Here is a 25119-nt window from a genome sequence, read left to right as displayed (position 1 = left end):
TATTCCCAGAGGCCTTACCCATTCTATGGACTCTGGAGAAAGTGGCCTATTCCCAGAGGCCTTACCCATCCTATGGACTCTGGAGAAAGTGGCCTATTCCCAGAGGCCTCACCCATCCTATGGACTCTGGAGGAAGTGGCCTATTCCCAGAGGCCTTACCCATCCTATGGACTCTGGAGAAAGTGGCCTATTCCCAGAGGCCTCACCCATCCTATGGACTCTGGAGAAAGTGGCCTATTCCCAGAGGCCTTACCCATCCTATGGACTCTGGAGAAAGTGGCCTATTCCCAGAGGCCTTACCCATCCTATGGACTCTGGAGAAAGTGGCCTATTCCCAGAGGCCTTACCCATCCTATGGACTCTGGAGAAAGTGGCCTATTCCCAGAGGCCTTACCCATCCTATGGACTCTGGAGGAAGTGGCCTATTCCCAGAGGCCTTACCCATCCTATGGACTCTGGAGAAAGTGGCCTATTCCCAGAGGCCTTACCCATCCTATGGACTCTGGAGAAAGTGGCCTATTCCCAGAGGCCTTACCCATCCTATGGACTCTGGAGAAAGTGGCCTATTCCCAGAGGCCTTACCCATTCTATGGACTCTGGAGGAAGTGGCCTATTCCCAGAGGCCTTACCCATCCTATGGACTCTGGAGGAAGTGGCCTATTCCCAGAGGCCTTACCCATCCTATGGACTCTGGAGGAAGTGGCCTATTCCCAGAGGCCTTACCCATCCTATGGACTCTGGAGGAAGTGGCCTATTCCCAGAGGCCTTACCCATCCTATGGACTCTGGAGAAAGTGGCCTATTCCCAGAGGCCTTACCCATCCTATGGACTCTGGAGAAAGTGGCCTATTCCCAGAGGCCTTACCCATCCTATGGACTCTGGAGAAAGTGACATTACGCGCGACATCAGTGGGCAGTTTCAGTTGAGTTGACAAAGTATCGGACAGTGTCCTCACAGCCTCTACTGTTGTCATTCTCCGGGATCCCTGAACATATTAGATTGTCCCACATTGATCGACACTGTACATCAAGCAATGTTTCTTTAAGTTGTTTGTTCTCCCTTTGCACCACCTCCACCTTGCCATGAATAGAGTCTACAGTACCTTTCAGCGCCGTGTTCTCTTTCCTTAGATCATCAATCTGACGTTGGCTGTATTCTAGACTGAATTCCATTGATGTCCTCTCGTATATATCCAAGATATCAAGTTTGGCAAGCCTTTCATTGATGGATTTTCACAAGTCAACATCCATATCAGTAAATCTCTCCCCACTCTCCACTCTTACTAAGGGATGGTTAGGTTCCATCGTTGATACCGCTTGGCCAAACTGGTTTTGGTTTGTTTTGTTGATTTTGGGTTTGTTGGTTGTCCTTAACAATGCTTGAATCCTCTGAAAACAGCGACATGTTACTTTGAGTTCGTACGTATCTCTCGTCAATGAATTGCTCAATCTCTTCAATGGATTCTGAATCATCCAGCGTGTTTGCTGGCAGAAAAAACCCCAAAAGAACAAAACAACGTGAACTTAGCTAGCTTCTAGTCAGACTGCTCTGTGAAGGCATAGACGATCTCTCTGCCTATGGCTCCTTCTTGAGCTCACCTATCTGCCTTCTGCTCAGGAGAGCAGAATCAGACTTAGATCTATAGGCCACTGAAGACTGGGGTGCTGCCCTGCAAAAAGGAAGCTGCAGATCTGCTCCACCAGGTGGTCTATGAATGGCCGGCGGATGCCTGTGGAGAGAAGGGCCTGAAGCTTTCACTCAGCTGAAGCTGCATCCTCCCACGCTGCCAACATACTGCCCTGGTGACCTTATCTAACACCTCTGACTGGGAGACAAGGCTGGTTGTGCCACTTCTAGCTCCTTTCTACAGTGCTTTAATGACCCGACGGGTTCTGTCCGTGAGGGAGGGTGTTCCCTTAGATGTGGGAAAATCAGTGATACTTGCAAATGAGGAGGTGCTCTGGATAGCTTTCAGCTCCTTGTCCAGGCTCTCTCTACTCATTGTGCTGTCAAAACATCCAACACTAGATATCTCTGGCTTAACTGTGAGGCTAGTAATGGGGATGTTGGCTGGTCGTATGGGATTATGGGCATGGTGGAAGAGGTGCAACTCAGGATAGATTTATCCTGGTCTTCAACACTCTCTGAGCCCACTGTGTGATCAGACACACATCTTGTCTCATTCAGATGTAACACAGGGGAGTTGTTCAGTGGTGCTGTGATGTATATCTCAACAGAGGCATCATGGTTGAACACCGTTCCAACGCTGCAGAACATGGAACCCAAACCACTGTTTGTGAGCAGGGAATGATCTGAATCCCTGACTTAGTCTGAGATCAATAGTGTCAATGGGAAAGATGAACTTGTCCACCTTGACACTCACATTGTTATAAAAGCTAGCAGCAGCAGAGTGGAACCAACCCTTGGGGAACTTGGGCCTGGTCTGGAGGTCAAGACCGGTCTCTGAGATCACAGCCTCAATCTGGTCAGCACTGACAAGGTTGGGGAGAGATTTCTTAAGTCTTTGCAGGTAATGGATGAACATTCCAATAAGTCCGACTCCTCTCCATGTTGAATGGACAGTGTAGCTGACAGAGTTTGAATGGTCACTAATAAATCAATTGGACTCTGTAGATGAACTAATGAGCATCTCGGTTACGACACTCACAGCCTTAGCCTGATGCGAAATAATAGGGAGACTCCAAGAGGACCCAGTTCTAGCACTAATAGTGATATCATTAGAGTCCATCACCGATCTCACAGAGTACAAAGAAGGTATACCAGAGGAAGATCAATCCTCCATGTGGGACAACAGATTGTTCACAAATATACTGCTGGTTTCAGAGTTTATTACTCCCAAAGTAGACTCGGTTGCATTCTCTGTTAAGAATGAGAAGACCAGAATGCTAATAACCTCGTGTCTAGGTGGAGTTGGTATGTGTCCTCTGCATTGGTAGACAGGGAATGAGAACTGCAGAGTTCCTCAAAAAGGGCCAATGCCCTTAATTGGGTCTCTGAAAGTTTCTCATTCTCCCTGAATAGAAGTATATCATTCAAAGAAACCATGGCAATGTCGACATGGTTTAAGTTATCCGGAAGCTCGTCAGGTGTGGCTGGGGCCTCTCGAATTGGAAAAGTCCAAATCCAAATCTTTATCCACAGTCTTAACCAGTTCTGACACGTCTGCCGCCAACTATGGGAAACGGACAACATTTGGTGTTTGGTGTGTCGCGGGGCACTGATCTCGGTGGCCAGTGAGGCTTGTTGAGGATCGGACAAGGACCTCACTGACGGGACAAACGGCCATGGTCAAGACCTCCGCTGATGCCTGTTGTGCAGCATGCTGGTCAACTTGTCTTCCTGCCTTACTCACCGCATTTCTACCACATTCGCCTTACTGTTGCCTTTTGGTGGAAGTTCTAGCCATGAGACAGGGGAAACTTGTTAAACTGTCAAACTTTAATTGGCTTGCTTTCGGGTTGTCTCCTGTCACGCTTCGACCATGGGACTACAGTATATATACAAAAGTATGTGTAAACCCCTTCCAGTGAGTGGATCTGTCTATTGCAGCCACACCCGTTGCTGACAGGTGTATAAAATCGAGCACGCAGCCATGCAATATCATTGGCAGTAGAATGGGCACTGAAGAGCTCAGTGACTTTCAATGTGGCACCGTCATAGGATGCCACCTTTCCAACAAGTCAGTTTGTCAAATTTCTGCCCTGCTAGAGCTGCCTCGGTCAACTGTAAGTACTGTTATTGTGAAATGGAAACGTCTGTCGCGAAGTGGTAGGCCACAGAAGCTCACAGAACGGGACCGGCAAGTGCTGAAGCGCGTAAAAAATGATCTGTCCTCGGTTGCAACACTCACTAGTTCCAAACTACCTCTAGAAGCAACGTCAGCATAAGAACTGTTTGTCGGGAGCTTCATGAAATGGGCTTCCATGGCCGGAAATGGGAAATGCGTTCTCTGGTGTTGAATCATGCTTCACCATCTGGCTGTCCGACGGAAAAATATGGGTATGGCGAATGCCAGGAAAACGCTACCAGCCCAAATGCATAGTGCCAACTATGTCTAGGGCACAGAGCCCTGAACTCAACCCCATCAAACACCTTTGGGATGAATTGGAATGCCGACTGCGAGCCAGGCCTAATCGCCCAAAATCAGTGCCTGACCTCAGTAATACTCTTGTGGCTGAAGGGAAGCAAGTCCACGCAGCAATGTTCCAACGTCTAGTGGAAAGCCTTCCCAGAAGAGTGTAGGCTGTTAAAACAGCAAATGGGGGACCAGCTCCATATTAATGCCCATGATATTGGAATGAGACGTTCGACGTCCACATACTTTTGATCATGTAGTGTATGTCCAGGGAGCTGGGCAGGGACTACTGCCACTAACTGAGCAGCTATCTGGGCCTTTCACTCGGCTCCTGAGTGGTGCAGCGGTCTAGAGGCGTCACTACAGACCCTGGTTTGATTCCAGGCTGTATCACATCCCACCGTGATTTGGAGTCCCATATGGCAGCGCACAATTGGCCCAGCGTCGCCCGGGTTAGGGTTTGGCCGGGGTAGGCCGTCATTATAATTAAGAATTTGTTCTTAACTGACTTGCCTAGTTAAATACAGAAAATAATAATAATAATAATAATAATTTCCGTTGGGACTTCTATCCGTGTTGAGCTAAGCCCACTAAGGTTGGCCAGGGTCTGTTGTATATGGTCCGGCATAATATCATTGATACCCTTCACAGAGGAGGAAACATCAAGACCCTACTACTACAGAGGGAGGTCTACATGATCCCCTGTCTAAAAAACCTGTCCCCTAGTGGTCTGAATATTGACGTTTTTATGAACAGTCGGCGAAATGGTACATTTTCTCTTCCACAGTTTATCAGCTTGCTCTTATGATGTTCCCTTTGTCATAGATTTTGGTGTTGGTGCTACAGGTGCCAGCGGGAGGCAAATGTAATAAGTATGGCATTAGTGTTCTTGATTTCAGCAAGGGCACTAACTAACCCATATGCCTATGGCAACCCTATTACTACCACCAGTACCATTACTACTGAAGTCATCAACACTACCCCTACTAGGGATAATAGTAAGCCTACAAGCTTTATTTTACACTCACTACAACTTATTTCACAACCATAAATAATGCAAGAAGCGCAAGCATACATTTTCTCTAGGAAATTACATTTTCTAGTTGCCTCAGTCTAGAGGGCTTGATGTCAGGTTAAACTATCTATGGATATGCATGTCACCCGCTGTCCCTGTTCCTCTGTCTCGGTGTCCATGCTTTGGATGTTAGAGATTGTCTCCATTTCTTCAACACATTTGCCATGGGCTGGGGAGGCATTTTTTGCCGTTTTAAAAGAACATTTTCTGAAATTCAACACATTTTACTGACTTACGCCATGTTTAATATGAAAAAATCAATGGGGGCCCGCTGGAGGTCAGGGCCCCTGGGCACGTGCCCTGCATGCCCGATCGGTGATTTTCGACATGATTACTAGAAGTTTAGATTGGTTTTTAGAAAACTGGTTTTTAGAAAAAAACAAAAATAAGTTAGAGTGGTCTGGACCTCTGTGTCCTATGTAGCTACGGGCCTGAAGTGATCTACTACCAGTAGATTGGTGCAGAAAGAATGCACAGAAACAATAAGTAAGACTTGGCTTCTAGGCCCAATCAAGAGCTCCATTCTTTCATTTATTCAGGAAGAATCACCGATGCACCTATAAACGTCACGATGCTTTGTGTTACACCCTTGCTTTGTCTTCATTGGGATGCGTACATGTGCATGCTCCTTTCACTGCCGTCTACTTTCCTCTTCGAGCTCTCACGCATAGTTGTTGTTAATGAATGTATCTTTCTCAAGGAACTACAATGCATGTTGACCATAGGTCAACATTACTGTATAGCCTAGTTCCACCAAGTAACAGAAAAAACGAAGGAAAGAAAATGCCCTTTGTACTTTAGTTCACTTTATTGGGAGCTAATTTCTCTGGATGTTTTTAAATAGCTAGGATTGATAGAACTTAAGCTTTTTATACAAGGTATGTTTTTATTTGATTTTTTACATTTTGAGCTTTAATAGTTAAATACATTTTCCACACGGCCTACGTTACAAGGCTACAATATGCGTTTGCGAGTTTGATCATTCCCTGTCTCTGCTATAGGGCAGCACTTGCACATTCGTATTTTCACAATCCAATCACCTCAAAAGAAATTCAGCTCCCCACATTTATAAATAGAGCATGTGTAAAGTATTCAACACAAGTAAAACTTGCTCTTGAATTATACTTTTTTTTGAGGTTTTGCCACAACTATTCCCACAAGTGTTAACTGAGAAAGGACAGCAGGATATGGTTGTGATTTTGAATGGAAACTAACTGGTGTTTGTTCACTTCAATTGTCATCAGCTACTGATGTTTGTAGCTGGTGTGCCTTAATAAACAAACCCAGTATGGATTGCGTGCTCTCTTGGCCCATAGGCTCACAATGCTGCTTTCAAGTAATTGAGGTGAACGATCCCTTTAAGAGGACAGGTGTGTCTGCAAGACAAGGGTGTATTCACTAGGAACCACACAGAAGAAAAGGGGTGAAACAGAGATGGACCTATCTGAATTCGTCCTATAAGAAACTCTTATTTTTATTGCGCAACATTTTCCATTGCAAGAGGTTTTACTAAGGTGTGGCCGAATGAATACACCGGCGGAGACAGGTGAGTGTGGAGAAAACCGTAAGTGAAACCTTTCACACTTAAACAAACTGGTTTTGCCAAAAGTCTGCTTATGGCTTTTACAAATGAAACATGAGAGAAGAGAGAAAAGTCTGTCGTAAGTATTGACATTGAAAATCTTTCAAGACATGTTTTGAATTAAGTGCAAGTGAGTTTATTCACAATAGATTAACCTTATGTACTCTGTCAGGTTTAGAATGCTAGCACGCTAAGCTACTAGCATGTCCTATTTGTGTTTTCAGAAGAACACAGCCTGGGTTTCTTTCTTTCTGCGTTTTAATTAGTCTTAAACAGACACATTTCATTCACTTCAATTTAGTTGTGATTTGAGTCTGAGTCAAAAATCCTCCACAGGCTTTCCTGACTATGTGATGAACGTACACCTACTTCCTGTAGTTCTGTCATTGGCAGGTAAGGCATCTCTCCTCCCTCAATTTTCTGGCAGGGGCTTCAATGTTGACTTACCCTAACCTAAAGCTGACCAAAAGGGTGTGCCTGTGGAAAGAATGCTGATGTGTGTGTTTTTAAAATGTGGGAGAGGTTGGACTAGTAGCTCTACATTTTTGGGAAATTCCAAGGTGACAGAAACAATGACTCCTCCCCAGCTCGGCTGCATTCTTAGTCTGTGTGTTCTATTGCATAAATGAAAAATAAAGTCACACACTCATCTCTCCTTGTGAATTTATTCAACCAAAGTTTTGGCTTAACAACTTTATCAGGGTGTGTGATATTTTACCACACAATGTCCAAAGGCTTATCAGCTCTTCCATGACTGTTTCCCAAATGGCACCCTATTCCACCACACAGTGCACTACTTTTGACCATAGCCCTGTGGGCCTTGATCGGAACCCTATGTAGGGCACTATAAAGGGAACAGGGTGCCATTTGGGACACACACTCTGAGTCATACTTTCTCTATCCAGTATCCACCTCTACTTTAAAAGTCTGCTGTTGATTTACTGCAAATGATCAATGAGGGAACCTCGGTGCAATTCATCTCAATTTTGTCCTTCTCATGCACACCTTGTAAAGTCAATCCACCATGACTGAGCATATTGATTTGATTTAGTATAATTCATCTGCTGAAGACCTTTGGGGCCTTTTATATGCTTACAAAGTGTTTTGATAATTCCCCCAACTATACCCCTCAAACACTCTCATACTAGTGTTATAACTTGTTATAATCACTGTAAGACATTAAGCAGGTAAATAAGTGATTGTCATTGTATTCCTTTCTTCTCCCCCCTTTCCTACATTCCAGTCATCATATCTGTCACTCTCTCCCAGGACCTGGTCTCAATCCAGTTTAAGTCAGATCCAGTCCTGGTGCAGACTGGCACCGATGCGGTCTTCATGGTGGTCACAGTGTCCCAGGTGTTTTCCATCACATGGGGATACCCAGGTGGGGTGACCCCCCTGGGGCTTTGGGTGGGGGGCAGTGCGGTGCTCAACACTGTGACCCAGTACCAGGGCAGGGTCACCATCACAGCCACCCAGCTCCGTATCAGCAGTGCCCAGCTGGGAGATGCAGGGAACTACACAGTGCAGGTGGACCCTTCGCCCACCACGGGCCTGGCCCAAAACTCAAGGTCCATACAGCTCAGGGTATTCGGTAAGGAGGGAGGAAAGGAGGGAGGGAGGAAAGGATGGAGTGAAAGGAGGGAGGGAGGAAAAGAGGGAGGGAAGGAAGGAGGGATGTAGTGGGGGAGAGAAAGGAGGGAGGGAGGGAGGGAAGGAGGGAGGGAAGGAAGGAGGGATGTAGTGGGGAGAGAAAGGAGGAGGATGGGAAGGAGGGAGGAAAGGAGGGAGGGAGGAAAGGAGGGAGGGAGGGAAGGAGGGAGGAAAGGAGGGAGGGAGGGAAGGAGGGAGGAAAGGAAGGAGGGATGTAGTGGGGGAGAGAAAGGAGGAGGATGGGAAGGAGGGAGGAAAGGAGGGAGGGAGGAAAGGAGGGAGGGAGGGAAGGAGGGAGGAAAGGAGGGAGGGAGAGAAGGAGGGGGGAAGGAAGGAGGGATGTAGTGGGGGAGAGAAAGGAGGAAGGGAGGGAAGGAGGGAGGGAAGTAAGGAGGGATGTAGTGGGGGAGAGAAAGGAGGGAGGGAGGGAAGGAGGGAGGGAAGGAGAATTACAGAAGTGAATAGCAGTGGTGGAAAATCGAGCATGAAGTGTAATGTGATTATAGCCACTTGCTTGCCCAGACCTGTTAGTGTTTGTTATTACTGTTATTTTTAGCCACAGATAGCACTTCTATCTTTATATTCTTAGTCCAGGCCTAGCGCTTATTGGCATCTTGAAAGCCACTTTTGCCATCTGCCCCTTTATTTACCATCTGCTCCCATGTCTGGATGTTGCTTCTTCTCCCAGCCCTCCATTATTTTCATTAAACAAAATTAGTTTAGGCAGAAAACACTAAGTGTCCCTCTATTTTTCAGCATATTTTTTGAAGCTTGAATTGAATCCCCCTCGGTCTGTGGTCACACTGTGAAAGCCCAATAATGGCTCATTCAAAAGCTCTCCCTGTGTGTATCTCCCAATCAGTCTACTACTCCAGTATTCACTAGCCTGGTCCAAGAATAGTTTGTGGCATGATAATGACTATAGGAGGTAACAATTACCATAGGAGTTGGCATGACCATAAGAGTAGTCAATGACCATAGGAGTTATCAGGACAACACTAACCGATTTGGGACCAGTCTATAATCTCCCTTGCTTATCTTCTCTCTCCACCCTAGATGCAGTGGATGGCGTGACTATGTTTGTGCCGTCTGTGGCTCTGGAGGGGGGCAATGTGTCTGTGCGCTGTACCTGGACCAAGGGGACAGAGACCAGTGTGATGTGGGGTAAAGGGGGCTCTGTTCTCACCTCGAACTCCAGGGTCACTATCAAAGGGGGCGACTTGGTGATCAACCCAGCCAGGAGGGAAGATGCCGGGGTCTACTCCTGCACCGTCGCTAACCTCGTCAGCGCTCAAACCGCCTCAAAGACCCTCACAGTTTACTGTGAGTCATTGCAGGCCCAGCTGCTAATGCTAATAACATAAACCACACAGTGAGCAGGGCCAGTGAACAGGGCCGGATACCAGACTTGGCATGCAGGGGTAATCCAGGGGTGATTAGATGGCATATGAACACTTGATAAGTCATGGCAAAATGTGTAGGATTGTAATTAACCGTAAATTAGCTTTAAAACTGCAACATTTTCTATCAGCCTCATAATGGCAAAGTATGTAGAATAGCATGAGATTAGCTATATAACGGCACAATTTTCTCTAAACCTCACCCCACTGCTGGATTGCCTCTGAAGCTAAGGGTCGGTCCTGGTCAGTCCCTGGATTGGAGATCAGATGTGGCTGGAAGTGGTGTTGGAGTGCCAGTAGGAGGCACTCTTTCCTCTGGTAAAAAGAAATATACTGAACAAAAATGTAAAAGCAACCTGCAACAATTTCAACAATTTTACTGAGTTACAGTTCATATAAGGAAATCAGTCAATTGAAATTAATTCATTAGGCCCTAATCTATGGTTTTCACATGACTGGGCACGGAGGCAGCCATGTGTGGGTCTGAGAGGGCATAGGCCCACCCACTGGAGAGTCAGGCCCAGCCAATCAGAATTCATTTTTCCCCACAAAAGGTCATTATTACAGACAGAAATACTCCTCAGTTTCACCAGCTGTCTCGGTGGCTGGTGTCAGACGATCCCACAGGTGAAGTAGCCGGATGTAGAGGTCCTGGGCTGCCGTGGTTACACGTGGTCTGCGGTTGTGAGGCCAGTTGAACGTACTGCCAAATTCCCTACAATGACGTTGGAAGCGGCTTATGGTAGAGAAATTAACCTAAAATTCTCTGGCAAAAAGCTCGGGTGGACATTCCTGCAGTCTGCATGCCAATTGCATGCTCCCTCAAAACTTGAGACATCTATGGAATTGTGTTGTGTGACAAAACTGCATATTTTACAGTGGCCTTTTATTGTCTCCAGCAGAAAGTGTACCTGTGTAACGATCAGCTTCTTGATATTCCACACCTGTTGGGTAAATGGATTATTTTGGCAAAGGAGACATGTTCACTAACAGGGATGTAACCAATTTGTGCTCAACATTTTAGAGAAATATGTTTTTTTTGTGCAAATGGGAAAGGTAATGTTTCAGCTAATGAAACATGGGACCAACATTTTACATGTTGCGTTTACATTTTTGTTCAGTATAATAATAGCTCAATGCCCCGGGGCAGTGATTGGGGACATTGCCCTGTGTAGGGTGCCGTCTTTCGGATGGGACGTTAAAACGGGTGTCCCGACTCTCTGTGGTCACAGAGTAGCATGAGGTTAGCTATAAGACTGCACAATTTTCTCTCTGCCCCATGGCAAAAAAAGTGTAGAATTGCAGGGAAAACTGTGGCCCCAGATGCAGTGGTCCGGCTCTGACTGTGAGTAACTATCTAGTGTCCAGGGTTCTGTTAATTAGGGCACTTTTGTGAAGTCAGAGTAGTCTTTCCTTGTTTTAGTCTGTTTTCTTCTGTTTGGTGCCTAATGTACATGACCCAGCAGTCAAAAAATGCTAATAATATGAGCTAGTTGTTCAACTACATTACACCAAGTAATGTCACTACCAGTTAGCCACATAAGTGCATTACTAAATAGGCTACAGGGCTAATTCTCATTAGCAATAATAGCACTACTCATAAAGCCTCGCGAGCCGACTGATCCCGCATGAGCTTCTGGTATCATGCAACTCGCGAAGCTACTAGTCATACCCAACCCCCGTAATATTGTCCCCATTAATTTTGAGGTGAAACTTTACTGTGATAGTCTGTGAGCCACATGCTTTGTCTTTGAGTCTGTCTGTTGATGTCCCCCCCCCCCCCCCCTCCCCTCCCCTCCCCTCCACCTCCAGATGGCCCCGACACCCCCGTGCTGAGCAATGATTCTCCGGTAGACTGTGTGGGAGGAGCGGATGCAGTACTAGGCCAGACGATCCGTCTCACCTGCGTGTCCGACTCCCTGCCCCCTGCCACTTTCTCCTGGCAATACAACAATGAACCCGTGGCGTCTGGGCAACCAGACAGTGGCGTGTTCAGCCTCCAGACCTTCTCCACCAACCAGAGCGGCCAATACAAGTGCGTGGCTAGCAACGCCATCACGGGCGCCACGTCGGAGCAGGGGACGGGCCTGGCCATCGTGGGTGAGTTATGCGGGACGAACACTGGCCTTGACCACTGCCGTGACTCATTCTGGTGACTGTTTCGTTTTGGACGGCGCAGCGGCATCCATCTTTGAGTGAAGAGAGGGGAGCATTTTGGCACAGCCCAGCTCATCAGCGAAAGATTGATTCATCCAAATGCTCTCGCAATGGGAATCAAACTCTTTTTCTATGACTTTCAGCTGTCTTCACTGTTCTTCCCTTTATTTCCACCACTCGTTCTCTCTCACCTCTCTTCCCCTGACATCACTTCATCATTCTCTTTCTGAAACCTCGTCTATTTGTCTGTCTGGGCTCCGTGTCCGTGACACATTATCATTATTAATTTCTGTCTCCACCTCCCTCCCACTCTTTCTGTCCCTGTCTCCCCCCCTCCACACCTTCCTTCCCTGTTTCCCTCTGTCTCAGGCACATGCCTCAGTGCAGGGGCAGTGGCTGGCATAGTGATTGGCTGTGTGGTCGCTCTGATCTTAATCATCATGGCCATCGTACTCCTGGTGCGCTGGAGGAAAGGTGAGTGAGAGTCTGTCTGTCTGTCTGTCTGTCTGTCTGTCTGTCTGTCTGTCTGTCTGTCTGTCTGTCTGTCTGTCTGTCTGTCTGTCTGTCTGTCTGTCTGTGTCTAAACATTCACATTGACCTGTGTATACGATGTTTGAATACTGTATGTGACAATGTTGCTTATCGCAGTTGACCGAAGACCGGAGGCCACAGGACAAAAGGGACACCCAGACCTCATGCTTACAGTAAGACACTCATCTTTCCCCCAAAATATTATCATTCTGAAAGCACTTTATTTCATCAATTAACCCATTTCTTTCTTGCTCTTCTCTTTCTCTCTCCTTTTCAGCCTCCAGAGCCCCCTCCACCTGGTACCCGGACTTTAGGTGGCCAGCACTCTGTCCCACCCGATGTCCGCGAAAACACACACACACCGCCACGCGACACTAACACACTTCAACACAATGGCCATGCCAACAGCAATGGGTTCCCACACAATGCCCAACATCAGAATGCCAATTCATTTCCACGAAATGCCACCACGCAGGACCACGACACTTTCACACGCACTGCTGCACCTCAGAATGCCAACACACTCGACACCCTCCCACAGATGACTCAAAACCACCCGAACAATCCAAACATTCTCATACAAGCGGGTTCTACTCAGGTCGGTGTTAACCTTAACACACTGCCACACAACCAGCAAAATAGCAACGCACAGCTACCCACGGTTCACGTCAATCTCAATTCCTATCCAACTAATGGTCAACATCCCAACCAACAGTCACAGCAACAATTTACAAGCCCACAGGACAGTGCAATGCAGTGGAGTGCCATCAATGTAGCCAACAGTGTTAGTGCTCCTCAAGTTCAAAATAACAACCCACAAACGGTCACACAGACTGGACAGTCATACTCCAATCCCAGGATGCAACTTGGCGTGTCATATCCTGGTGGTCCTTCACAGGTTGACCACAGTAACTTAGACACTGGTCCTCAAGTCTCTACTGGTCCTGTTCCTACTGGTTACACACACGGTGGTCGAAGTCACACTCTCCAGCGAAACGCCAACACACAGGCCTGCCAGAGGGACCAGGCTACTGATACCCAGCCTAGACACTCCGACCCAGCAGCGGCCAGTTCTGTGCCACGGGATGCCAGTCATGCCACACCAAGTGCCAGCTCACACCACCAACAAATGCCTTGGGACCGTCTGAGGGGCACCCCGGCGTACCCCAACAACTCCCCCAGAAGGGTACAGGCTTCCCCCGACAGCAGCTACACCTCCGATAGCACAGAGTCTCCGTCCCAGGCTAGACAATTTCAACCACACGCCAGAAGGAGTGGGCCAGGAGCACAGACCCAGAGCCCCCCACAGAGCCGATCTACACCCAGGAAGGCTGCACCGACGGCGGACAGACAGGCCCAGAACCTCCCCCACACTCATGGGACGAACAATCAGCCTGGGGCTCCAAGCCACACACAGTCGCATATCAGTTCCCATGTACGCGATACACCAAGGCAGAGAGCCCGGCAGGATGTCAGAGCTCAGTCCCAGATCACAGCTCAGACCGCTTCTCAAAGCCAGACTGGCCCCAGGCAACAAAATGCCTCACATAGCCACCACAACCCCCAGCCGCAACAACAGGGACCAGGCGCTCCACAGGGACTAATAACCAACATGCCCCGAGGCACCACACTCAACACTCAAGCTCTAACAAATCCAAATCACATCCCACAGACACAAATCGGGATTCAGTATGGTAGGGGAAACACACATATGATACCGCAGCCCACACAAGACCAGAGACAGACAGCAACACAAGGTTGGGGTGCAATATCACAGCCTGTTACACAGAACCCCAGTAGCCTCACTCAGACGGCCCTGGAGATGCACACACTGACGACCCCTAACCCTTTTCACAACCGTAACCACCAGACACAGGCCGCCCTGCTCAACACCCAAGCTCGAGGCCCTAACCTTGGGCGCCAGCGGCCCCCCACGCCCCCTCCCGTGATCCCTCTGGCTCAGTTTCAGACTATTCCCAGAGAACGCACCCAGCACCAGTCTCCAAACCGGGGCCCCGATGGCCCTCTCAGGCCCCCAGTCAACATACACACCACACAGAGACACCCCAACGCCCACCCGCCCCACAGACATCCCGACGCTACCATGCCGGCCAACCCGCACTCAGGAAATGGCCACCACGTGCACGCTGATAACACACACAGGCACGGCCAAGGTACTCAACATGCCCACAGGAATCCTGCCCACCCACGCCAGGTAAGTAAGCACCAAAGTAGTGTTTGATATCAGAGCCAACCGTTCCCATATGTTTGATATATGTTGATTAGCCATTTCATGTTTCATAAAAACGCCACACGGCTCTCTGTCTCAGACGTGTGATCATTATGTCTGTCTCATTATGTCATTCTCTGTGTACTTTAGTTTCTTAGGTTTCCCCACCTCTCATCCTCAGTTAGTCCGCGTCCCAAATGGAACCCTATTCACTTTGTTTATTTAACTATGTAAGTCAGTTAAGATCAACTTGTCATTTACAGTGACGGCCTACCGGGGAACAGTGGTAGTTTAGTTCAGGGTCAGAATGACACATTTTGACCGTGTCAGCTCGGGGATTCGATCCAGCAACCTTTACGGTTACTGGCCCAACTACTAGGCTACCTGCCGCCCCTATAATATGTCTAGAATATGTGTGTCACGGGTAGAGTTGCAAAACTACTGGTAATTTACTCAAGTTACTGTAATCTGTGATTTTGGTAATTAACAGGCCTTCTATGGTAACTTTGGTTATTTATACATGAATAACTTTAAAAAGTATTCATGTATTCATATATAGTATATATTTTTTATATATATCTGTGTCCATATTGCCCATGAGTTTCTAGTGAATAGACCACATGGTACAAGAGAAAATGGCGTAATTCATGAGAAAAGCACCTAATCAACTATGGCATTATTTAAAATTAACTCTGCAACTCTTGCAACTATTGACTTTTTTTCCACCAGTTTGGCGACAACACATTAACAACAAGAACCATATTGACACGGTCAAATAAATATATAAAGGATATTTCATAACAGTGGTATTCACTAAGTCACTAAGTTGATGGTTTATATTTAGGATAACATTTTACAGCTTTGTAATTGATTTAGATTAAAAAATACATCTTATTTGATTATTTTAAATATTTGACACGTGATGAGGCCACGCAGAGGGCCAGAGATAATTAGACACCTGTGAAAATGTGAAGTACCCAAAAGAGCCTCTAGATGTCTTGTGATAAATTACATAACATCGTTGAAACTTCAAAAGCTTCCAGTTATATACCCTCCCTTTGCAACCCGAGTCACAGGGAAGCATGCCAAGCAGCTTTTATAGCCGGGGCCTGCACTTTCTGTTGAGCGACTGGTATCTTTCTGCTGGAGTAATGACAAGAGTATTTGGCAGGGATACAGCCAGGGTAGTTTAGCTGGGTGTTTGTCTGTCTCTACCGTACCAGTGTGTCAGTGGCTATGTTGAACACGACTTGTATATAATTAAGGTCTTGTTCTTTCTCTCCGACAGCAGACCCACCAAGGGAGGCCGAGACACTGAGTGATGCCAACGGACACACACACACACACCAGCAACTGACAAGAGGAGAAACACAAGCATGGATGACTATGGGAGCCCTACTCTAAAGCAATGGAGACCAAGCAAAAACACACGTATGCACGTGCACACACACACACACACACCCACCCACTCACACTCTATCACACACACTTCCCGCAGTCGACTCCTCCTGCCTGTCAATTGTATGTTATCTGTTGATTTTCAACAGTACCGACAAGGAGTCACTGGAAAACACACACTGATGTGTCCTTTCTGAAGCACCATACAACCAAATAGTAGGAATGAGAAAAAGGCCTTATTGATGGCGAGAATCTCCAAGCCGTGTGTACGTGGCCTCTCCCATTCAGCGTGTTCAGAGAGAGAATGAGGCACTGCCACAACAACGAGGACTTGTTTCCATTCATGTCTGTGTGTGTGTTGCTCCTTGTGACTAGAATAAACAGGAACAAGGACAGGAAAAGAGAACCCTTGCTGGACGGATTCCAATTGATTGAATGGACTTGGCCCCTGGGAACTATTGTGTGAAAATTCTGAAGGAAATAAAAACCCCTCTGCGACTTGCTTTATTTAATATTTCCATGGAAGTATTTATGTGTTGACTTTTTTGTTTACAGATGCTTCTCTTGACACCACTCAATTAAGGGGATTCGCTTCGGCGCCTGGGCTTCGGAAGCAATGCGCAACTAACTATGAAGGAGACCCCACAAATGGATGGGCCGCTTATTAATTAAGCGCTTTTCGGCGGCTTAAATGACTCGGAAAATAATAGCGGCCATGCGTGGAGGAGGTCAGCACAAAGAAGCTGCTGAGCTGCAACATTTTCCCCGACTCAGCAAAGCAAAACAATTTGCTCTGGGACTACAATGTTCTTTTGTGTGGGGGATTGGCACATTACAAGTGATCTCTTTTGGAAGGAATCTTAGTTTTCTTTAGAACAAAATGTGCATTTCGTGTCTTTGTTTTCCTGTTACGTGGTAAATATGTTGGCCCTGCCATTGCGATATGTGTCTTTGTGACTCAGGGAGGCTGTTTTATATTAAAATAAATGTTCCATGAGAATACAGAATAGAGGCCAGTTGGGGACCAGTTGGGGAACCCTGGGCTAGGGGTTGTTTCTGGATTGGAAGTCCCCTCTCTTCCCCATCCAGTTCCTTTACTTGACTTGAGGTTTTTAAAGATTAGGGGTCTCCATTGAACATGCTTTTCATGACCAGTATGTTTTATTGATGATAATAAAGTGTTTTGATCGCCCCACGTGGTGTCTTGTGAATGTCGATCATTGGGAGGAGTTTATTTACAGGAAAATACTGTATGTCAGTGTATTATATGACATTCATTTTGATATAATGTTACCTACTGGTATAATCTTAACTGCCTACTGCTATAATCTTAACTGCCTACTGGTATAATCTTAACTGCCTACTGGTATAATCTTAACTACCTACTGGTATAATCTTAACTGCCTACTGGTATAATCTTAACTGCCTACTGGTATAATCTTAACTGCCTACTGGTATAATCTTAACTACCTACTGGTATAATCTTAACTACCTACTGGTATAATCTTAACTGCCTACTGGTATAATCTTAACTACCTACTGGTATAATCTTAACTACCTACTGGTATAATCTTAACTGCCTACTGCTATAATCTTAACTGCCTACTGGTATAATCTTAACTGCCTACTGGTATAATCTTAACTGCCTACTGGTATAATCTTAACTACCTACTGGTATAATCTTAACTGCCTACTGGTATAATCTTAACTGCCTACTGGTATAATCTTAACTACCTACTGGTATAATCTTAACTGCCTACTGGTATAATCTTAACTACCTACTGGTACTAAATCTTAACTGGTATAATCTTAACTACTGGTATAATCTTAACTGCCTACTGGTATAATCTTAACTACCTACTGGTATAATCTTAACTGCCTACTGGTATAATCTTAACTGCCTACTGGTATAATCTTAACTGCCTACTGGTATAATCTTAACTACCTACTGGTATAATCTTAACTACCTACTGGTATTAACTGCCTACTGGTATAATCTTAACTACCTACTGGTATAATCTTAACTACCTACTGGTATAATCTTAACTGCCTACTGGTATAATCTTAACTGCCTACTGGTATAATATTAACTGCCTACTGGTATAATCTTAACTGCCTACTGGTATAATCTTAACTACCTACTGGTATAATCTTAACTGCCTACTGGTATAATCTTAACTGCCTACTGGTATAATCTTAACTACCTACTGGTATAATCTTAACTGCCTACTGGTATAATCTTAACTACCTACTGGTATAATCTTAACTGCCTACTGGTATAATCTTAACTACCTACTGGTATAATCTTAACTACCTACTGGTATAATCTTAACTGCCTACTGGTATAATCTTAACTGCCTACTGGTATAATCTTAACTACCTACTGGTATAATCTTAACTGCCTACTGGTATAATCTTAACTGCCTACTGGTATAATCTTAACTGCCTACTGGTATAATCTTAACTGCCTACTGGTATAATCTTAACTACCTACTGGTATAATCTTAACTGCCTACTGGTATAATCTTAACTGCCTACTGGTATAATCTTAACTACCTACTGGTATAATCTTAACTGCCTACTGGTATAATCTTAACTGCCTACTGGTATAATCTTAACTGCCTACTGGTATAATCTTAACTGCCTACTGGTATAATCTTAACTGCCTACTGGTAAAATCTTAACTGCCTACTGGTATAATCTTAACTACCTACTGGTATAATCTTAACTGCCTACTGGTATAATCTTAACTGCCTACTGGTATAATCTTAACTGCCTACTGGTATAATCTTAACTACCTACTGGTATAATCTTAATTGATTTTGAGATAATCTTGGCCTCCAGGCATTCTGATCATCTTCAGGTGTTACAAATATTCCCAGAATATTGTATTTACTAAACAGTTTTTAAGTTGAAGAATCTGCGCTGTAAAATTACCAGCACCAGAGTTGCCAGACGAATACTGTAATTTTGCTCCACAGGAGAGATTTTCCTTACTGTGAAACCAATTACTGTATTCCTGCTGTAAATTTGGGCACATGATTCCATGGCAGAATCTATTGGATGAGTCATGGTTGATAGAGGGAATAAGCCCACTGAATCTCAAGCCGTATCTTAGAGCAATAACAACGAGGAAGATATGTTGATCTCTGCATTCGGGACTAAGAACAGGAGAAAGTCCTTTAGATAAACGAGTTGACCTTTTGAACCCTGTTTTGTATGTGCTGACACTCCGTGTGTAAGACACGTTGAATTGAATAAAATACTGTTATTCTTTTGCCGAGTATGCAGACTTCCTTAGGGAGTTGTTGATTTTCCACATGAGTGAAATGTATGTCTGTTTCCTCAGCTTGTTATGGAGGAATTAGGAGCTCCTGGCTTGCTGCTCGATCAGTCCCTCAGCACAGCTCCCACTTGTGAGTACATCAAATACAGCCCTGCTCCACAACTGCTAAGGTAGAAGGACTTTGTACTGTTGAGGAATGGTAGAAATCATATTATAGTTATCCTCCAAAGCTAAATGACTGTCTGTTATTCCAAAATGATAGGAATATGTCACGTAAGAAGACTCCATTGCCGACTGTACATGCTGATACTGCTTCTTCCCAGGATGCAATTTGCATGTACATCGAACGTGGTTGTTTTCCTCTCCTTCCATGATTTACTGTGTTTGCTGCAGCAAATTTGAATTGTTTATGCTTCACATTAGGGCAATAAATTAGCGTACGAAACAAGGCAACAGGAATGGATGTGTAAAATCAGCATTTTTGTTGTGATTAAATTACTTACTGGTGTGTGTGTTTCTCGTCTTTATCACACAGTGGCTCCACCCAGCCCTCCTGACCCAGACGAGCCAGTGCTGCTCATCGTGTGTGTAACCCTTGCTGTGGTTTTGGTGGTGGGTTTTCTGGGGATCTACTATGGCTTCCAACGCCACAGGTAGTATCAACCCTAGAGGGTGTCTCTCACACAGGACAGTCAATGGACTTATTCAAATACCCTTCAAATGTATTCGTACTTCTTTCCATGACGAAATCACTGATCTGACACATTGATTGAAGCAATGGGGAACTCATGTTTTCACGTATCCACTCTTGTACTGATCAGTGATTACCACAGGGAAGGGAGGAAAGAAAGCATCCGTTTTAGAGGTATTCACTCACTGCACAGATATAACCTACATGGTTGTAAGTCTCCTCTTCGTTTCCATCAGTGCTAAGAAAAACACCACTGACACCACCAGAAGAAATGGGTCCATTTAAAAAAAAAAAAAGTTTAACCTTTATTTAACTAGGCAAGTCAGTTAAGAACAAATTCTTATTTTCAATGACGGCCTAGGAACAGTGGGTTAACTCCCTGTTCAGCGGCAGAATGACGGATTTGTACCTTGTCAGCTCGGGGATTTGAACTTGCAACCTTTCGGTTACTAGTCCAATGCTCCATGAGGATGAGTCCCGAAGTAAGACTTAAATCCTTCTCATTTTGAACACCTATCTATTCTTTTCTATTTCAATTCCATTTTTAACGCATGTCTCTCTTTGCAGGGACTGGCTGGAACATCGGCGTGTTTGTCTGCACAGGATGTGCATCTGCATGCAAATGTATTGGCTGAAGCCCAGTAGCAACATAGGTTGTATTCCAAATGGCATCATATTCCCTATTTTGTGAGAGAAATTTGACCAGAGCCCTATGGGTCCTGGTCAAAATGAGTGTACTATAAAGGGAATAGGGTGCCATTTGGAACACAACCCTAATTTCAACAACGTCTGGAGTTGAGTATCACATCAGTCTGTCTGCAATAAACATTTTGAGCAGCAAAATCAGACAGGAGTTTTTATGTATTGTGACTGCACTAGGGGGAGCCAAACGTGCAAGAGAGACTTCAGGGTCCTCATCGATTAGAACCATTTCCTTTGCCTTTAAGGTCTTTTTCGTTAGATAGGATTTTACAACACTGCTTGTTCAATACCACAAAATTAAAACAATAGACTTGAGCCATAGGCAAGGAAAACTGTCTGCAATTCAATAAATATACTGAACACAGATACAACTGTGGTGAATAGCAACAAGGAAATCCACAGTCATGTTTAGCTCGTCTAAAAATGATCACAGTCAGATATTGATTTAAACCACAACAGAGAAAACAGAAACCCCAGAGAATGCATGCAAGGCCTATTCGCTCGCTACAGAAAACGTCAACATCCTACAACTGCCACTTGTTCTTGCGTTGATGCACAGAGGGTTCTTTTTATAAGGCCAGACATACTGTAGCAGAAGAGCATCCACTGAAATACGAACATGAATGGTCAACAAATCAAATATAAATCAGATCAGCAAACAAAAAATAGGCTTGTGTTTTCAATCGTTGCTTTCCCGCTGTATTTTCGTTTATTTGTAAAAACAATTTATTTATTAAAAAAATAAAAAATTGCGAACCATTTGTGACCATACTGTACCACCAGCATAGAAATAGAGTACTGGTTGAGTTTTTTGTTTGTTCTGGTCATCAGGTCTTATCTTAAAGTGGCCATCAGCAGTAGAAATAATAATAAAGCGTTCTCCCCACCCCTGTTCCGGCATTAAGCTGGAGAAATGTAACCACTCTCATGTTCAGAGACAGAGCAATGGATGCAAGACTGATCATCCACGACGTAAACTGATAGTTCTAACCATGTCTTGATGCTATATAGCGTTTGTTTACATTTACTTTGTTTGTAAACATTGGAGTTAAACAAACTTATATTTGTCGGCTCTGATGGTACGAGAGTTGAACTAAGCTCACAAGGTATTTATATTCTTCAACCATCAATGGGTACTTACAGTATCATTAACTTATACATCCAAAAATGGATGAAGCAACTGCAGATTGCCCCTTTAAAGGAAATAGATTTATATGTGTTCTATTTATGTATTACCGTTGTGCATTTATTTATTACCAGGGAGGGGTTGGGCAGACGCCTATCAGCTGTTATGAGGCCATAAGAAAAAACACATCTTAAACGATAAGCAGCTGAGCTAATGTGTGACCTCCCCCATCCATTGTCCTGCTACTGTAACATCCTGTTGGCTCAGAAGTGCTTTACCTGTATAAATAAAACATGTGTTTCTATGGCTCTACCACAGTAAGTCCTTGAGAGGCATGAAAAGGAATTCAACCATTGTTCAACCATCTTGTCTTAGAGTTGACGGTAAATGCGCCTTCATTTGTCAAGGGCCTCGAAACAGCAGAATGACAATTGTGAAAATGACAATGTCAAGAATTGAGACATAACATATATTCAGACTCATACTTAAATATCTTAGAATATATCTTAGAATTGTTGCTGCTGAGGATAACACATTAACCTGAGGTCTCTTGAGGGCGACAGAGTCATCACAGCTGCAATCTTTTCATATCGCAGGAGGGTCACAGAGACAGACACAAGAGTCACATTGTATACCCAGGTCTGGCGAGAGAACACCGCGTGGCATTCGATGCGTGAATCAGCCGCTGTCGACAGTTGACCACGGTGCATTGCCGAGCACGAGACGCCAGACAGTCAGACCGTACCGTTTTGATAAACAGCTCTTGACTTGCTCGCGCCGCACACAAACCACGCTGAGGTTTCCGGGTAATTATGGGGAGAGACTAAGAACAAACCATTCTAATTATCACATGGCTTCATCTATCAGCTCGCCTGACACACACACACTGTAAGCACAAATGTCAGGGAAGGCGGCGCTCGTCATGACAGTCCCTGATTAAACACCCTCCGAGATGGCAGCTTTTCCTCTGACACGGTGTGTGTCTACCATCATTACCATGGGGGCCCAGCGTTCCCCTGATACCCCAACCCCCCCAATCTTACCTTTATCAGTACCACCAGGGTGCTCTAAATGCCCTGCTAGATAGAGGACCTCTGTCACTGCTGATAAATGCTGTGGCATTATGTCAAACGTATGACACGTGTATTAAACCTGGCTTTTCACTATACAATCTATACAATTAGTGTTAGATTGGAGCCTCGATCAGTGGCACACACATAAACATAGGCTGTATTCCAAATGGCACCATTTTCCATATGTAGTGCACTACTTTTAACCAGGGACCATAACCCTCTTGTCAAAAGTAGTGCACTAACTACAGAGCTGTGAAAAAGTATTTAGATTTTCTCAATTTTCACATATTTTGATACTGAATGTTATTAGATCTTCATCCAAAACCTAATGTTAGATAAAGGGCTCCTTCTATATATGAAGGCAAGTCGTCCAGGTCCCGAGGCAGCAAAGCATCCCCAAACCATCACACTACCACAACAATGCTTGACCGTTGGCATGAGGTTCTTACTGTGGAATGCAGTGTTTTTTTGCTAGACATAATGGGACCCTTCTCATCCAAAAGGTTTACTTAAGTTTGCCAAGATGCACCTGGAAGCAGCTGGGCGATCATCAAGACTATTGGAAGAATGTTCTATGGACAGATGAGTCAAAAGCTTTTTTTGGATGACATGGGTCCCTCATACCAACGGTCAAGCATGGCCGTGGTAGTGTGATGGTTTGGGGATGCTTTGCTGCCTCGGGACCTGGAGGACTTGCCTTTTTCACGGCACTGTGTATGTACTGCAGGGAATAGGGTGCTATTTGGGACTTATACTTAGTATAGTTGGATGTAAACAAATAGTTCCTCACTGCCGTTGGACTATGAATACCTCTTATCTTGGCTCTATGTTTATCTGTGTAATATGAGACTTGCTTTTCAACAGAAGTGTATGCGTGTGCCTGTTCGTGTGTATGTGCATATGTCTGTTTAATACGTGCTTGTGTGTGTGTATACGTGTGTGTGCATGTGTGTGTTGTATGTGAAAGACAGACCGGACACACAGCACATGTTCATCAAACAGAGGTTCCTTACTAAGAAGGAAATGTATTTATTGAATATTTATGAATTTATTTATGAAGTTATTCTAAGCAGCAGATCAACAGAGTTAGTGATACTCAATAGCAGAGATCGACTGGTTTGGCCATATTGCTCAGGCAAATGCCATATGGGCTCATCTAATTGTTTTTGATTTTTTGGGCCGTTATTTGGCTAATAATGGGGCCATCAAGGAAATTAATTGGCCTTTTTTTTTTTTTTGACATGGTTGGCTTGGTTCCATGGAAAATGGTGAACAAGCATGTTGCAGTAGATGTACCAAGAAATGAAGTGTTGAAACAGTTTCCTTTTGAATGAACTTTGACCCACTTCTTTGTCCATCGTACCTCAAATCTTATGCAAGTACAACCATTCAAGGCACGTATAGACAATTGTGTGGTTGCTTTGCTCTATAAATGGGAACTAACGTCTTGCCAGTTGTAACCGCAACTCAAGTTTCTCATGAACAGTTTGTTTTTGGTTTATAGTAACGGTCTAGTTACTAGGGATGATGCATTGTAATTGACCGTATCCACTCACTATTCAGTCATTAATTACATCATACAGTTTGAGTCTACACATGAACTCCTTGCTCGAGCACCAAGCAGAAATGTCCTTTTATTCCACACTGCAGGATTTCCCCCAAATTAGACTCAACTACCTCACATGTTCAGTTGGCATTGTACTCAACATCGTACTCAAATAGCACATCGTTTTAGCCATATTTTTGTACAAGGATGTTTGAATTTTTATGCTGAAGAGTCAAAAAAATCTGTAAAAACTTTGGAAAAACGACAGCGTAATAAACTCAATGGCATGAGTTGTGATTTCACATGGTTTGTGTGAGTTCCTGTGTGAAAACAATCAGATAGGCTATGTTGACATGAACTAGAGGGGACAGTAAATCAGAGAGTTTGATATTTCCCAAATGTAATTAACATTCTCCACATGCTGAGTGATCCATGTAAAAGGTTGGGTGAGAGGATTGTATTCTTTAGGTTATTAGTGTATTTAACAATAGATGGTATTCAGCTATTTATCCATAACCCTAATACTAAACCCAATTTGAAACCTTACTGTGACTACACACCTAACACATAATC

At 44.7% G+C, this 25119-nt stretch overlaps 1 protein-coding gene across 8 annotated transcripts; it reads left to right on the top strand.

The window, feature by feature from the left end:
- Positions 1-6587: 6587 nt before the first annotated feature.
- On the top strand, positions 6588-17317 carry si:dkeyp-97a10.3 (mucin-5AC). 8 transcript variants are annotated; one of them, XR_003859843.1, is made up of 11 exons: positions 6606-6832; positions 7090-7146; positions 7997-8347; positions 9463-9729; positions 11619-11906; positions 12333-12437; positions 12612-12667; positions 12772-14709; positions 14875-14954; positions 16013-16155; positions 16678-17317. XR_003859843.1 is itself a non-coding variant. In XM_029627017.1 (10 exons), exons 1-10 carry the CDS (start codon positions 6696-6698, stop codon positions 16044-16046), a joined length of 3198 nt encoding a protein of 1065 aa, XP_029482877.1. In that variant the 5' UTR covers positions 6588-6695; the 3' UTR covers positions 16047-17317. The 8 variants fall into 8 exon arrangements, 7 of the variants coding, with proteins under 7 accessions (XP_029482877.1, XP_029482863.1, XP_029482894.1 ...); XM_029627017.1 differs by having other exon boundaries at positions 6588-6717; positions 16013-17317; XM_029627003.2 differs by having other exon boundaries at positions 16013-17317.
- The last annotated feature ends 7802 nt before the right edge of the window (positions 17318-25119 follow it).

The sequence above is a fragment of the Oncorhynchus nerka genome, linkage group LG3, assembly GCF_034236695.1.
Source record: "Oncorhynchus nerka isolate Pitt River linkage group LG3, Oner_Uvic_2.0, whole genome shotgun sequence".
NCBI lineage: Eukaryota > Metazoa > Chordata > Actinopteri > Salmoniformes > Salmonidae > Oncorhynchus > Oncorhynchus nerka.
The sequence above is the reverse complement of the archived record's forward strand: the minus strand, read 5'-3'. Positions and strand labels throughout refer to the sequence as shown.